This window comes from Anolis carolinensis, chromosome 6 (assembly GCF_035594765.1).
Source record: "Anolis carolinensis isolate JA03-04 chromosome 6, rAnoCar3.1.pri, whole genome shotgun sequence".
Classification (NCBI taxonomy): Eukaryota; Metazoa; Chordata; class Lepidosauria; order Squamata; family Dactyloidae; genus Anolis; species Anolis carolinensis.
Window position 1 is genome coordinate 33,886,703 of NC_085846.1, and position 15,667 is coordinate 33,902,369.

Consider the following 15,667-nt stretch of genomic DNA (forward strand, 5'->3'; position numbering starts at 1 on the left):
GGATCCATCCGGCATGGCTCACTCTGTACCCTTCCCATCTTCTGACAGCCCCCCTCCCTTCTCATCCCTTGCTCTCAGTCCCCAAGATGCATAATTAATCTGAAGGACCATCGTGAAGAAGGTGGCCACGGCTGCTCCACCGCATGCAGGTCAAATCTGTCTGGGTCATTCTTCTTATGGAACAGAAGTCATCTGGAGACGCTGAGCGGCTCAAAAGGCAGAGGGTGCCAAGCTATTTTTGTCCACATAAGAGATGGAGACAGGCAGGGCCATGTCAGGCCAACTACAGACTATAGCCCCTAAAAAGGGAGGGAGAGGCGGCCTCCTAACTCAGGCAAGCTTTCAAGCTCTTCATGTGAAATTCAGCTGTTGTAAAGGCAACCGAAAGGCACCTGAGGTCACGTATGTATATGGGGTATCTGTCCAAACAAACTTTATTTGTTGTAGTAAGGGGAAGGGTTAACCATTCCCTCCCATCTTTTACTCAACCCAGGCTGATAAACTTTTAACAAGGGGAATTCATGCCAGCCACATCCGGAGAAGCACTTTTTATTATAGTCCTTACAAGAAACGTCACTGCATCTCACTCACAGCTCTTGTGCAGGGATGAGAAGGCTTGAAGTGATGAATAGCTTTCAAGGCAACACAGGCATCACAGCCGGCCCTAGGAATTTTTCAAGTGTAGGCGAACAGAATTTTGGACACCCCCCCCCCCAAAACCAATCACTGAAAAATTAAAGCGTTGGATAAGCGAAAATGTTGGATAATAAGGAGGGATTAAGGAAAAGCCTATTAAACATCAAATTACATTAAGATTTTACAAATTAGGCACCAAATCATGTTTTACAATAAATCAACAGAAAAAGCAGTCTCGACTGCGCCCCCCGTATGTTTTGTGCCCCAAGCGACCGCTTAATTCGCCTCATTGTTGGACCGGCTCGGACAGGCATTTGCCTCCAGGTATCAGGTCACATGGCAGCTGGTGGGAAATTGAAATCAAATATTTAGCCTTGGAATTACAAAATGGCTTCCCTGACTTTGTCAAATTTCATGCCTTTATTTATGTTCATAGAAGAGCTGCACCTAGTGGTTTCAGCCAGCCAGAATAACCATTTTCATATCCATGCCCTCATGGGCTACAAGAGACCGACCTTAGGCATCCATGCACTGAAAACACAAAAACAAAGGATGATATTAGAAATTTTGCAGAGGAGAGCAGACTAAAATGCAGACATTTAACAAAGCCTCTGACAATGAAGTTCCTTTTACAAAGCCTTTTTATGTCTGACCAGTCTCCTTTTCCAACTTGGTCTCTGTCTAATCTGTGAAGATTTTAGTAACATTAATGATGGAAGAGGGTGAAGAAGAGCTGAAGAAATGCAGTTGTGCTGCAGATGCGTCTCTGCAGTAAACAATGCATAGAATCATAGGGTTGGAAGAGATCACATGGGTCTTCTAGTCCAACTTCCTGCAATAAAGCAAAGGTAATAAAATTTGAACTGGGAATAATTTGATCCTATTCCAGTCAATCCTACTGTAACTGTATTACAAGGTATACAATGGATTCCTCCAGAATACATTACAAGATTTACTGTAAAAAGCAAAATAGAGAGAAATTATGAGAATAGATAAGCATGCCTCAACCAACTCATTTCCTGCATGTTTAAGAAAGCACAGATCTATATATTTAGCCTTCAAAATGGAAACCATCAAGAAAGAGTTTGGAAGAAACCAGGAGACTGGCAGGTATTTTATGTATTGTGTCAGACACAAATTGGGAATACAGTTATAATTTATAGAAAAACCACAAACAAAGTTTTTAAAAATTGACATTATACTACATTTCCTTTGACCAGAAGCTGGCCACTTCAAGTACCTCTGGTGTGGCTGTAAGGAGGTAGTCTTTGGTTTGCTTTTCTCCACACTTGCATGTCATGGATTCCACTTTATAGACCCAATTTAAGATTATCTCTGCACTTTGTGGTGCCAGAGTGCAGTCTGTTCAATGCCTTCTAAGCCGCCCAGTCTTCTGTGTGCCCAGGAGGAGTTTCTCATCCAGTATCAGCCACTGATTGAAGTTCAAGGTTTTTATCTGCCACTTTTGGGCTCTCCCTTGCTGAGGTGTTTCTGCGAGTATCTCTGTAGATCTTAGGAAACTATTTTTTATTTAAGGAATTGGCATGCTGGTTAATATCCAAACAGATGTTGGGCTGGAGATGTCAACGCCTTGGTCCTTTCATTGCTGGCTTCTACTTCCCGATGGATGTCAGGTCGTGCAATACCGGCTGAACAGTACAATTTCTCCAGTGGTGTAAGGCATAGACGTCCTGTGATAATAATTTTACTGGCAGCTAAAATCAAAACGAAAAGAACCAGGTCTCAATATTTCCAGGAATGTGCTTCTTTCCGGATGAGCCTCATTTTCCTTTGCTCCAACTTATTTAGCACTCTGATTTATTGCATATGTCATTTGAGATCGTTACATTTAGAGTTTACATAATTGTATCATATTGTTTCCATTTATTAACTACATCCATAATGCTCTGAACTCTTTCTTGCCACAAATAACTCATGTTGGTTTATGGCAGAGTAATCCAAACATTTCATGATCTCTAGCAGAGAATTTAAGTACGTAGATCAGAGCTTTCCAAACACTGCATGTGGGTGACACACTTTTTAAACATTCATCATTTTGCAACATGGTAATTCAGTTTTACCAGCTAACTGGAAGTTAAACCAACCCCCTATAAGAGATACGGGCACATACATAAATAGTAGTGATAAAATGTACAGGAACACAACATATCTCATGAAAACCTTACATTTATATTCATTTAAATGTATGATTTACTGTTTTTTCTTTTTAAAAAAAGTCTTTAATTTTTAAAAAGATTTATTGACACTTTTGTGTATTATGTATCTATTGGGCACATCAGCCCTATATATAAGGTTAAAAATTTTCAGCTTCAGTACAATCTTACATACTCAGAAATAAGACATATTGAAATGTTGTGTGGTTTCCTGGCTGAATAGCTGTGTTCTAGATCCTCTGATGATGACAGCCACAGGTGCAGGCAATATATCAGGAGAAAATGATGCTAGAACACGCCATACATCCTGGAAACCACATGAAGGCCATGACAGCCTTTGTCAATACATTAAGACATATTGAATTCAGATGGAATGATTTCTAGTCAATTTTTACCTTTCCAAATGGCATTGGATTCCAACTCCCATCATCTCTCATTGCTGGTCATGGCGGTAGGAGCTAATGGAAATTGTGATCCTGCAGATGTTAGAATGTAAATTGACCCACTAATATGAAGAAGTGAAGCATCGCGCAGCATGAAAACATTAGTTAGTCTCTTGAACGTGTATTTTAGAAGACAGGATCTTGGTGTTTTCCTGTAATAGTAAAAATCAATAATCAGGAGGAAAGCAGAAATGTCTGTTTTTAAGATTATTCAGAGCAACAGCTAGCTCAAATCTGGGTTGCTGTGAGTTATCCAGGCTGTATGGCCATGTTCCAGAAGCATTATCTCCTGACGTTTCACACACATCTACGGCAGACATCCTCAGAGGTTGTAAGGTCTGTTGGAAACTAGGCAAGTGGGGTTTATATATCTATGGAAAGTCTAGTTGGGAGAAAGAACTCTTGCAACTTTCACAGGAGAGAATGCTTCTGGAATATAGCCATACAGCCCGGAAAATAAAATAAAATAAAAATAAAACTTTATTTATATACCGCCCTATCTCTCAGAAGGGACTCAGGGCGGTTTCCAATCATAACAGCATAATAACCCATTATTAAAACAAGGTAAAATCTATACAATTAAATAAACAATAAATAACACTTACAACAACAAAAACTCACAGTAACCCAGTGATTCCGGCCATGAAAGCTTTTGATAATATATCTCAAATTTGTTTTAGCTCAAGACATAAAAGCAACTAGTAGCACCTTTAAGATTAAATAATGGGCATCTGACTAAATATGCTGAGTCCATGAAAGTTTATGGCAGAAATTTCTTCCTCCCTCTTAAACTACAAGGTACTTTTACATCTCTTTAAATCTTTTCACGTTTCTAGGACTGAAAGTTTGGAAGCCAAGCTCTATGGGGAGCAGCTTAGGAAGCTCAGTATATTTAGAATAGAGGAAAAATGGTTGGTGCTGCTCTGGAGGCTATGGCACCATCTACACTGCCTTGTACGGCCTGTTCTACACAGCTGTATAAAATCTACATTGAACTGGATTATATGCCAATATGGACTCAGTTCAAAGCAGATATTGTGGATTATCTGCCTTGATATTCTGAGTTATATGGCTGTCTGGAAGGGCCCATAGACTATTGGGAAATTGGCTGGATTAGAGTTATTAGGATCACAACTATCAGGGTATAGATTATGACCTGTTGGGATCACAATCTAATGGAGTAGCACAGTTTATTTGGTAATGGATGACTACTGGGCATGTAAATATTTTGTTTCAATTAGATGCTTTCAACAGACAATGATGCAAGCACACTTCTTTTAAAGTAACAAGTACTGTTGATTTCATGCATTTAAAGATACAGGCACATTTCTTTGTCAGGTTAAAAACTTCAAAACATTAAGAGAGTTTGTATCTTAAACTTATAAACTTTAACAGTTTCTTCATAAACTATATAGCTTTATACAGGTCTCTTTAATAAGAGTTTGTTGTTGTTTATTCGGTTCAGTCACTTCCGACTCTTCGTGACCTCACGGACCAGCCTATGCCAGAGCTCCCTGTCAGCCGTGGCCACCTCCAGCTCCTACAAGGTCAAGCTAGTCACTTCAAGGATACCATCCATCCATCTTGCCCTTGGTTGGCCCCTCTTCCCTTTTCCTTCCTTTTTCCCCAGCATCATTCTCTTCTCCAAGCTTTTCTGTCTTATCATTATGTGGCCAAAGTACTTCATCTTTGCCTCTAATATCCTTCCCTCCAGTGAGCAGTCAGGCATTAGGTAGAAAGTGGCCAGGCTTGCAAGCAGCAAGGCTATTTGGTGCTATTCAACCTGGCCAACCCAGATTTCCCCTAGATAGAAAACCCACAGGTTTTGGAGCCACGAGGCTACTCCGTCCCATTCAATCTGGTCTAGCAAGGATGTCCTATGTAGAAAGTGGCCATGCTTTTAAGATGCAAGACTATTCAGTGCAATTCAAGCTGGCCAAACAAGGATTCCCCTACAAAGGAAATAGCCAGACTTCAAAGCAGTTCTTTGATTGAGGGTGCTACTCCAGCTCACCAAACAAGGATTCCCCTAGGTATCACATAGCCAGGCATTGAAGCTGCAAGGCTATTCAGTGCAATTTAACCAGACCAACAAAGGATTAACCTTGGTAGAAGGCAGCCAGGCTTTGAAGCAGCAATACTACTCTGTACTATTGAAGTTGACCAACCAAAGATTCCCCTAGGTAGCAAGCAACCAGGCTTTGAAGTAGTGAGGCTATTCATTGCCTTTTTAACAGCCCAAAAAAAGTTCCCCTAGAATGCAAGTCTTCCAAGCTGCAAGCCTATTCCATTGTATTTCAGCTCACCAAACAAATATTCCCATAAGAAGAAAACAGCCAGGCTTTGAGGCTGCAAAGCTATTCACTGTTATTCCACCTGGCCAACAAAGGATTCCCATAGGCCTCAGTAACGCGTGGCCAGGACAGCTAGTAATAATAATGATAATAAGAGTTCACTTCCTAAGAAAACACAAGTGTCAACAGTTCATGCCTCTGCATTCTAACAGACTTCTATACTCAAGGCTCAACATTGTCTTCTAACAGACTCAAGGCTCAATTGACTTCTCTAACAGTCATCTTTTAAAAAAGTGAATAGTCTATGAGTCAGTCACATGACCTGCTGCCCCACCCACTGCTTTATGTATATAGAAATAAAACCAAACAGGCATATACTTCAGGATATAAAACAACATACTATAAAACAGACAAGCATCAAATAGAGGCTTGAGAAGGTTGTTTTCCTCCAACACAGACACCATACACAAGTAGTCTAAAGGTAATTTGGTCCTCAGATTTGTTTGGTTTTTTTACTTCATTTCCCAGAATTCCCGGTCATTGGCTATACTAGCTGAGGCTTCTGGGAGTTGAAGTCCAAACGATACTGAGGACAAAGCGTTGGGAAGCAAGTGGGGGCGTGGCATGCGCATGCGCGAGGAGGAGTCGCGGTTTCTCCCTAGGCAGTCATGGTAGAAATATCAAAAGAACATGTCTCTTTAAAGAACCGCTTCCTACTGCGCATGCGTGTGTTTCAAACCTTTTGGCAGAGGGACGGGGACGCAGTTCTTGCAAAGTACCGCTAGGTGGCGCCGTAATACTCAAGCGTCGAGGAGGGAAAATAGCAGCGAGAGTTGGAGGGAGATCCACTACCCTCAAAAGGTCACGACGTGCAACGCCGGAAGTAATATCACAGGAAGTTCCTTTTTGTGTCTCGACGCTGCGGCAGCGCTGAGGGAAGACCAGGGAGGGGCTGAAAGCGGCTGTGGAAAAGCCCGCCATGAGCGACGGGTCTGGGGAGCCTGCTGCCGAGGCCCCGCCCGCGACCGAAGGGGGCGTCCGAATCGTGGTGGAATACTGGTGAGGGGAGGAGAAAAAGTGCACCCTGGCCCCGCCCCCTTTCCCGATTAGGCCCCGCCCATTTCGCTCAATCCTCGCCTTTTTTTTCTTCACGGGCCCGACCGCCTTCTTTTTGGCCCAGCCACTTTCTCTCCTTTTAAGGGTGCTTCTCTGTCATAGAATTCCTGCATTTCTGAGCCCCATTTCCAGTCATGGACGTTGTAGTTTGGTGAGGTACCATTATTCTTTGGCAGAGAAGCCTTTGAAAGGTCTTTTGAAACTCCACTGTCGTTTTGTAGGCATATATGAAGCATAAAAATGATTTTTTTCAATTACAGTAGAGTCTCACTAAACTAAACAAGCTGAACGGGCTGGCAGAACCTTGGATAAGCGAATATCTTGGATAATAAGGAGGGATTAAGGAAAAGCCTATTAAACATCAAATTAGGTTATGATTTTGCAAATTAAGCACCAAAACATCATGTTAGACAACAAATTTAACAGAAAAAGTAGTTTAATACGCAATAATGTTATGTTGTAGAATCATAGAACAGTAGAGTTGGAAGAGACCTCATGGGCCATCCAGTCCAACCCCCTGCCAAGAAGCAGGAAATCGCATTCAAAGCACCTGACAAACAGCAATACAGTAATTACTGTATTTACGAATTTAGCACCAAAATATCATGATATATTGAAAACATTGACTACAAAAATGCCTTGGATAATCCAGAACCTTGGATAAGCGAGTCTTGGATAAGTGAGACTCTACTGTATTTACATCTGTAGAATTAATGCAGTTTGACGCCGTTTTAGTTGCCGTGGAATCATGGGAGTTGTAGTTTGACAAGGTCTTCAGCATTCTATAGCAAAAAAATAGTGATGCCTCACCAAACTACAAATGATTTATTTATCGTATCAGAAGCGAAAGCGAGGGTACAGTTATAATGTATTTAAAAACACAAACAAAGTTTTAAAACTAGCATTGTGCTAAATGTCTTTTGACCAGTAGCTGGCCACTTGGGAGTGTCTCTGATGTTGCTATAACAGGTATGGACGAACTTTGGCCCTTCAGGTGTTTTGGACTTATGCGGCTGAGGGGGAAAAGGAAAGGCCCTGAGGTTGTTGGGAATTGTGGGAATTGAAGTCCAAAACACCTGAAGGGCCAAAGTTTTGCCCATGCCTATGCTATAAGAAGGTCTTCCACTGTGCATGTGGCAGAGCTCAGACGGCGTTGTTATAGGTGGTCTGTGGTTGGTTCTTCTCCACACTCACATTTTGTGGACTCCACTTTATAACCCCATTTCCTAAGCTTGGCTCTGCATCTCGTGTTGCCAGAGCATAGTCTGTTCAGCGCCTTCCTAGTCACCCCGTTTTCTTTGTGACCAGGAAGGAGTTTCTCATCTGGTCTGAGCCACAGATTGAGGTTCCAGGTTCTAACCTCCAATTTCTGGACTCTCGCTTGCTGTGGTGTTCCAGCGAGTATGTCTGTAGCTCTTAGGAAACTGTTTCTTGATTTAAGGCATTGGTATGCTGGCTGATATCCGAACAGAGGATGAGCCAGAGATGCAATACCGGCTAAACATGCAACTACAAATAATAATAATAATAAATTTTATCCTGCTGTATCTCCCCAAGGGGACTTAGGGCAGATATCGGCAAACATTCAATGCTGTGAGAAGCTGAAGAAAGACAACAATAAACAACCCCCCCCAATTCCCAAAAACAAATCCACATGTACATCAAAAATAATAACATCAAAAAATACTAGAAATAATATATGTAATATATAATATACAATTATCATATGATAATATATTATTATATTGTACTATATTATACAAAACCCATTGATCCATAGCATTGAGGAATGGAATTTTAAATTATCAGATTATATTAATTCTATGCACCCTAAGATATCCCATTATGTATGTCAAAGTTTTGCCAAATTAGAAAAACTGAAAATTGGAATATATTTTGAATAAGGGATGTTCAGCTTGTAATGGAGAAGATCTCCCGGGGGTCTTGTCTCAGCAATTTGGGGACTTTTTATTCTATATCCAGATTCCTTTTCCCTTAGTAAATAAGGGTCAGTGCTTGGTAGATTTAATGTGTAGAAAATGCTATGAGATATTGTGTAATATCGGAAAGGATGATATCTGCTTTATTAGAGGAAGACTGAGGCTACTTCTACACTGTCCTATATCCCAGGATCTGATCTCAGATTATCTGCTTTGAACTTGATTATATGTGTCTCCACTGCCAGATAATCTGGGATACACAGATAATCTGGGATCATATCCTGATATATAGGGCAGTGTAGAAGGGGCCCGAAGAAACTGATGGCTGAGTTGGGGATGAATGACTTATCCTTTTGCTCCTTTCCCCAAAGACGTCACTTCCTCAAAGATGCTGAGAAGACAAATGCCTGACACTTGTGTTGATACTACAGCAGAGATTTCAAACGCATTTTCATCAACCTTATAGTTGCCTTCAAATGGACGTTGAATCCATGGATGGAAAATTTGTGAATAAAGAGAACCAACTATAATTATTTTACATAGTGGTAGATGTCGGCCTTTGGTTTCGCTCGGTTCGGGGCGGGAGGCGCTTACTCGAGTTCTCAATTAATCTGGAACATTCAGCATCCAGCAAACCACTGGCAGTCATCACTTCTCGGACTGAGGGCTGCTCTCCCCATGAGAGCAGAACCAAAGAAAAAGAAGAAGGTGGATCCAAAGAGAGAACTTGCCATTAGGGACCGGATGAAGAAAAAGATTAAAAAATTGGAAAAGGCTCCTCAGGAATTGATTCCCATTGAAGACTTTGTAACACCATTCCGATTCATGGATGAAAGAAAAGTGCGAGCCATCTCTCCCCTGCCTTTTGAGGAGAGCGAAAAGCGAGCATTGCTTTTGAAGAAGTGGGTGGTATACAAGCAAGTGCAGCACAAGGCAGAGATGGAGGCAGCCAGGTCCCTGGTGGAGGCCCAAGAAGAGGCCTTAAAAGAACTGTGCCTCGAATCGGAGGAGCTGTATCAGGCAGCTGTTTGGCGGGATGAATGGCTGTTCCCTTTTGAGAGGCAGGAGCCAACCCACACACCGCCAGTGCCAAAGTATGAGGCTCTTGAAGGGAGGTGTAATGACATCACTAAAGTTTATACCCAGTGACACCAAAGGGTTGCCAAGGGACTGCCAGAAGATGCTCTATTCAATAAATAAATGAATATAATCACACTAGACTGGAAAGCAATCTGTTCACCCACTGGTTCTGAATGAGGCAAATCATGCCTGAAGCAAACAAAGCTGGAGGGTGTTGCATCATTTTTAGAGTGGGATATAGTCTACATACTGGCAATCCCATTATTTCTGGACCAAGTGTGAGCTAAAACATTTTTAAGACCCAAACCTCAATAATTTCCTTCCTGGCTCATGGATATGAGTGTGGGATCCTGTCATGTTTGGCTTTGTCATTTCCTTCAGGACAATTTGAGTTATCCTGAGAGCCATTAAGCATGAAGCTTATTTAAACAGTATAGAATCCCTGGGGAGAAATACATAATTTTTGTCAGAAGTGAGTTAAAATCATGCTGTTTTTGTTTTATTATGCATTCAATCAAGTACAGCACATTCAATTTGAAAAAAGGGATGTCCTGTGGGCCAGGCGAGAGGCCTGGAAGTGCCAGAGGGCCCACTTTTTGGTAGCTAGGGAGCCTTGGAGGCCAGGGAAGTTCCCCTGGAGAATCTGTTTTTTGGCATAGATGCCTTTGTGGCCGAGGCCCTCCAAGAGCTCCAGGCAGCTTAAGAGCTGACTCCATACTGACTTGTAGACCACGTGGAAGTTGTGACCCTGCCATCTAAAATGCTGAAGGGACTCCTGGTCAAGAGCTCTGCAGAGCAGCTCTGACTCCCCATCCACATGTGCCCCAAAGTTGGTCCCTGGAAACACTTTGATGTCTCCACATCCTGAAGCTCCCATATGGCATTTTCAATGTCTCACCTTCCTTGGTGGTGTGGCCTAGGACGCATCATCCACACAGTTCTCCATGGAGATTGAACTACTGAGGCAACAATTATGGAGATCAGACCCAAGAGGTTTGATGTAGATCCAGTTATTAAGCAGGATCGATTGTTGTCCCATCCCATTGCTCAGCAAAAGAGTTGGAGTCAATATTATCCAAATGTTGCAAAACTACTCATCACTGTTCTCCAAAACTTATCTGAAAGTTTACAGAACAGGAGAGAGCAACCCAAGGAAGGGTTGCATCCAGTTGGAAGAGCAAATGTTGGAGCAGATACTACTGATGCATCATACCTTGGGTGCCATGATGCCCCTGTAAACAATCTGGATGGGGACGGCTGTGAAACTGCTGGATTTACTGGAAGTGGAGATCTTACCTGACAATAGTGCTCAGTGCCCTTTAGTTGTTACTGAACGACTACTCCCATCCCTTTTGATTATCCACCATGTAGTATGGGAATAATGGGAGTTACAGCCCAACAGCACTTGTGGCTCTGAGGTTGGGGAAGGGTTAAAGGGCATTTTTAAGTCAGACATCAAATTATCCGCAAGACTTGTATCTAAATTCAAACTCAACTGTCCTGCCTAAACAGAACAAACTGCAGCCTTCCAGATTTTACTAAATCACAACTCCCATTAGTTCTAGTCATGATGGGGAATACAGGAGTTATAGTCCAGCATCTGGAGGGCCCCGTAAAATGACATGGTGTCCTGTATTTGGCCCATGGGTCTTGAGTTTAACACATGTGTACTACATAGTGAGTATCCTTTATCGAAATTCTTGATACCAGAAGTATTCTGTATTTTGGATTCTGTTCAGATTTTGGATTACCTATTTTTTTTATATCCATTCATAATGAGGTCTCTTGGAGATGAGTCTAGACATGAAATTAATCTATGTTTCATATACACCTTATACACGCAGCCTGACTGCAACGTTTTAAGTAACTTTCTCCATGAAACAAAGCTTCCGTGTATTGCCTCATTAGAAAACAAAGGGTCACCTATGTGTTTTGGAATATTTAAGATTTTAGGATTCTGGATAAACAATGCTCAACCTATATTTTCCTTAGAATATCTACTGTTGGCGTGTAAACACTGATTCAACAGAATGAGTTGTTTCAAATTACACATCATGCGTTTTTGACACATGATGACACATGATCTCCTGGACAGTTCACTGTGTGTTTACTGTAACAAAAACCAACTGACAAAATAGTTACATTATGTATTTTTGCTCCACCAGTCTCTGCTGAATTTCACAAATTTTCATTGTCATGTTCATCTTCCTTTTGACAACCTAACAAACTTTCTTTTCCTAGCAAACCATGTGGCTTTGAATCTGCCTATCTAGAGCTGGCAAACGCAGTCAAAGAAGAATATCCTGATGTGGAGATTGAATCCCGCCTTGGAGGGACAGGTATATTCTCTTGTAAACTTCCATGCTGATAACACTATGTAAGGAAGTTTGAAAATTTTTCTGTTCCTGGTTTGAAGGTGTAAAGTGTTTTAACTATGCGGCACTTACTTTGAAAGCAGTTGTTATACTCCAGAAGCTTTGTTTTTTGTGGCTGCCACAAACAATATTGAATTGGTTGAGACTCTATGAGATATTCATTGACAACTATAGCAAAATAGTGCAAGATGTCCCACAAAAACAAAGTCTTTGCTGTTTACTAAACATTTTCCATGTTTTTATGATAGAATCAATTAGGAAATTATTTATATAACCCAGGAACAAAAATCGTGTTACATAGTGTAATAGTAGCAACTGGCAAAACCATGTTTATAGTGTGATAAAGTATTGCTGTGAAGGTAAAATAATTGTGAAACATATCACAAGATGGAAACTACTGGCTTTACATCTCATCCTGCCATCTTCTCATTTCATGCTAGTTTTTCTTTTCTTACAGGTGCATTTGAAATAGAAATCAATGGACAGCTGGTCTTTTCCAAACTTGAGAATGGAGGATTCCCTTATGAGAAAGATGTGAGTTCTTCCTCCTGCACACTGCAGTCTCTTGAGCTTTGGTCCAGAGCATGAGAGCCACTTTGAGATGATCCCTGCAACCCTGAGATATATCTCATTACCAAATGATTTTTTTTTCTTCTAAAATGAAGCAAAATTTCACCTCCCTAGCTTCATCACAAATTCAGAAAGATCACAGCATCTCTGTTTCATCTTTAAACTATTATTTAAAATCATTATTATTAGATGACATCTTTTGTCTGAAGAATCGCTGTATGTGAATATTGTGCTGTTGGCAGCTTAAAAGCTCAATATACTGAATTTAAATTTCTTGCATTGTTACCTAGGATTCTCTGTAAGTGTATTTTAGATGAAGTAAGAGCCAATTTAGTCTAGTAGTTTGAGTGTCAAGACAACAATTCAGGAGACTCGAGTTTGATTCCCCATTCAGACATGGAAACCCACTGAACAAATCGCACACTTTCAGCCCTAGAAAACTCTTGGGGTTGCCATCAGTTGTGTATATCTTGAAGGCATACAACAAGATAAGAATAGCACAACTCTCATTTATGAGAAGAATGCATCAAGTATTACGAGTATAAACATAAACTGGTTTTTAAAAGCCCAAAAACAGTTCCTTAAATTCTGGGCACACCAGCTAAAATTGGCCTTTACCATTATGAAATTCTTGGTGATTGATCTACTTCTGATTCACGTCTCTTTGGTTATAATGTACTTTTGGGTTTTGGAATAGGAAAAAAGCTGCCTATTAATGCTTTACTATTTTGTATGATAAAATTGTTGTTACACCCCAGGCATCTTTTGAAACTCCAAATAATTACTGAGATTATATTAAGAGGAAATTATGATGATTAAATCACTTTTTTTGGTTGTGTCTTTATGTCACTTTGGATTTATGATGACCCTAAGGTGAACCTATCTCAAGAGTTTCATGGCAAGATTCATGGCAGTGGTGGTTTGTTCTGCCTTCCCCTGAGGGCCCTTCCACACAGCCATATAACCCAGAATATCAAGGCAGAAAATCCCAAAATATCTGCTTTGAGCTGGGTTATCTGAGTCCACACTGCCATATATTCTGGTTCAAAGCAAAACGTGTGGGATTTTACTCAGCTGTGTGGAAGGGGCCTGAGAGAATGTGACTTGTCCAAGATCACCCAGTGTGTTTCCATGGCCTAATACATGTTTGAAAGTGTCATCTTCAGTCAACTCTCAAACCACTTTGTTCACTAGCAAGAGAGAGCCTGTATCAGAGGAATTCACACTTACTGTTTCCTCTCTTCCAGCTCATCGAAGCTATCCGCAAGGCTATTAATGGGGAGCCACTTGAGAAGATCACCAAGAGCCGACCTCCGTGTGTCATCCTTTAGTTTCTTTCTCCACATCTTTCAGTCCTCTACATACCCGACACCTATAATCCTGGCCATTCTTGCCTCTACCTCTTGACTGCAGATCCATATGCCTTGTTACGTTTGGTAAAGGGGGCAGGAAGCTTGCTGAAGTGAAATCAACATGATTTGGAGTTGCCTGAACATAAAGCCTTATAACAAGAACCTGAGCCACTTTCTGGGGAAGAGGAACATGGAGGTTAGAGTCCTTGTTAAACAAGTTGGCTCAATCAGCCTTTCTTCAAAAGGAAAATAGTTTCAAAACATGCCTCTTCTCACTTGTAAAGTCCAGAAGGGGTTTTGTTTTGATTACTGTTTTTGCTTGTATCTGTATACACAAGTGTGAAGTAGCCCCACCAATCCAGTCAGAATTAGATCCTCTCTATTTCTTCTGACTTCTGTGATTCATTCAGAGATCAGCTGTTTCCTCCCTCGTGTTTCACATTCCTTTAACTAGGAGCCAGTATAAGCTAGTGTCTCATCTTGCCCTCACTATAAAACTGAAAGTGCTTGTGCAGAGCTTGCTAAGAAGTCTATATGGACTGATGCCATGGAAGAAGCCCCCAGCTTAGTTATGATCACCAGTGTCCTTTCAGTTAGCGCTCCCACTCTTGCTCTTCACGTGGGTTGAGATAGAGTTTTACACAGCTCTGCTGCAGCTATATATTTCTATCCATGTCCCACACCATTGCCCACTTTTGGCTTTAAAATAGAGATTAGTAGCTCAGCTGAAAGGTTTATCACTTTTAATTTTGAAGTCCTTCCCAGGTAGCCAGTGCCATCTATTTTCTACATTAAGTCCTGTTCCCTTCTTGTCCACTTTCTTGTCAGGACTTTCTGTAGACATTCCAATGTAGATCTCTCCAACTAGACCACCTTTTTGAAGAAAGGAGAGGAAGAGCCTGAATGCAAACCAATGCAGTGGCCTCACTGTACTGTTATGTTTCCTGACCAATGAATTTGGCAACTAATGACACAGAGTTGGATGGGGAAGCAGCAAATACAATAGCTCCATGTCCCCTATTTCATTTTGTGTGTGAGACAGCTATGCATACACATCATCTGCTGAATATGTCTAAATCCTCTTCTGTGCCTACTCCCTGTTTCAATACTTTGGGGTCTTATCATGTAATTTTCTTTTCTGTTTATCCCTTTGAAACCTTGGCACATCTCCCACAGTTGTAAGAAATATTGCTGCTAAAACATTCTGAAGACGCTTGCCCCTTGTTGAGAGCAGAGGGTGAAAAAATAGCCAATACCGTTCCTTCTAAGTGTCTTAATTTATGTGTTGAGAATGTTGTATAATCCAATTTATATAAAGAGACAAGAAGTTAAACATTTGTAGTGAATAATGTCTATGTGTGTGGGCTCGTTGGGAGAAGACTAGGTGAACAGCTAATACTGTTTGGGGTAGTTGCTGGGAGAAAGAGGGGCAAAGGTGCCATTTCGGGGGGATGGGGGGATTAGGCAAGATTCTGAGCCAAATCTAAAGGCCATCTAGAGTGCATAGAATGCAAGAGCAGCAGTGTATTTTAAGGGTGTCTGGATACTTCAGTTTTGTGTAACCGTAGCAACTATAACAATACTGTCAACTTAATCTGCTTGCTGCACGCATTTGTTCAGCTACTCTCAGCTTTTTAACCAAGGGAATTTTTACCATTAGTATCTGCTTAGGTCATCAGTTGTATTT

At 41.1% G+C, this 15,667-nt stretch overlaps 2 protein-coding genes across 2 annotated transcripts; both read left to right on the plus strand.

Annotated features, from left to right (window-relative positions):
- The first annotated feature begins 6,465 nt into the window (after positions 1 to 6,465).
- LOC103279236 (large ribosomal subunit protein mL40-like) lies at positions 6,466 to 9,816 on the plus strand. The gene is made up of 2 exons (XM_062984059.1): positions 6,466 to 6,606; positions 8,975 to 9,816. The coding sequence occupies exon 2, from the start codon at positions 9,153 to 9,155 to the stop codon at positions 9,750 to 9,752; it is 600 nt and encodes a 199-aa protein (XP_062840129.1). The 5' UTR covers positions 6,466 to 6,606; positions 8,975 to 9,152; the 3' UTR covers positions 9,753 to 9,816.
- On the plus strand, positions 6,466 to 15,313 carry mien1 (migration and invasion enhancer 1). The gene is made up of 4 exons (XM_003222559.4): positions 6,466 to 6,606; positions 11,925 to 12,022; positions 12,516 to 12,592; positions 13,876 to 15,313. The coding sequence occupies exons 1-4, from the start codon at positions 6,527 to 6,529 to the stop codon at positions 13,957 to 13,959; spliced, it is 339 nt and encodes a 112-aa protein (XP_003222607.1). The 5' UTR covers positions 6,466 to 6,526; the 3' UTR covers positions 13,960 to 15,313.
- The last annotated feature ends 354 nt before the right edge of the window (positions 15,314 to 15,667 follow it).

Bases quoted from the DNA above. Each gene is read 5' to 3' on its own strand.
- LOC103279236 (XM_062984059.1), top strand. From the start codon at position 9,153: ATGTCGGCCTTTGGTTTCGCTCGGTTCGGGGCGGGAGGCGCTTACTCG.
- mien1 (XM_003222559.4), top strand. From the start codon at position 6,527: ATGAGCGACGGGTCTGGGGAGCCTGCTGCCGAGGCCCCGCCCGCGACC. The intron at 6,607-11,924 runs GTGAGGGGAGGA...TTCTTTTCCTAG, and splicing joins CGAATCGTGGTGGAATACTG to CAAACCATGTGGCTTTGAAT. The intron at 12,023-12,515 runs GTATATTCTCTT...CTTTTCTTACAG, and splicing joins ATCCCGCCTTGGAGGGACAG to GTGCATTTGAAATAGAAATC.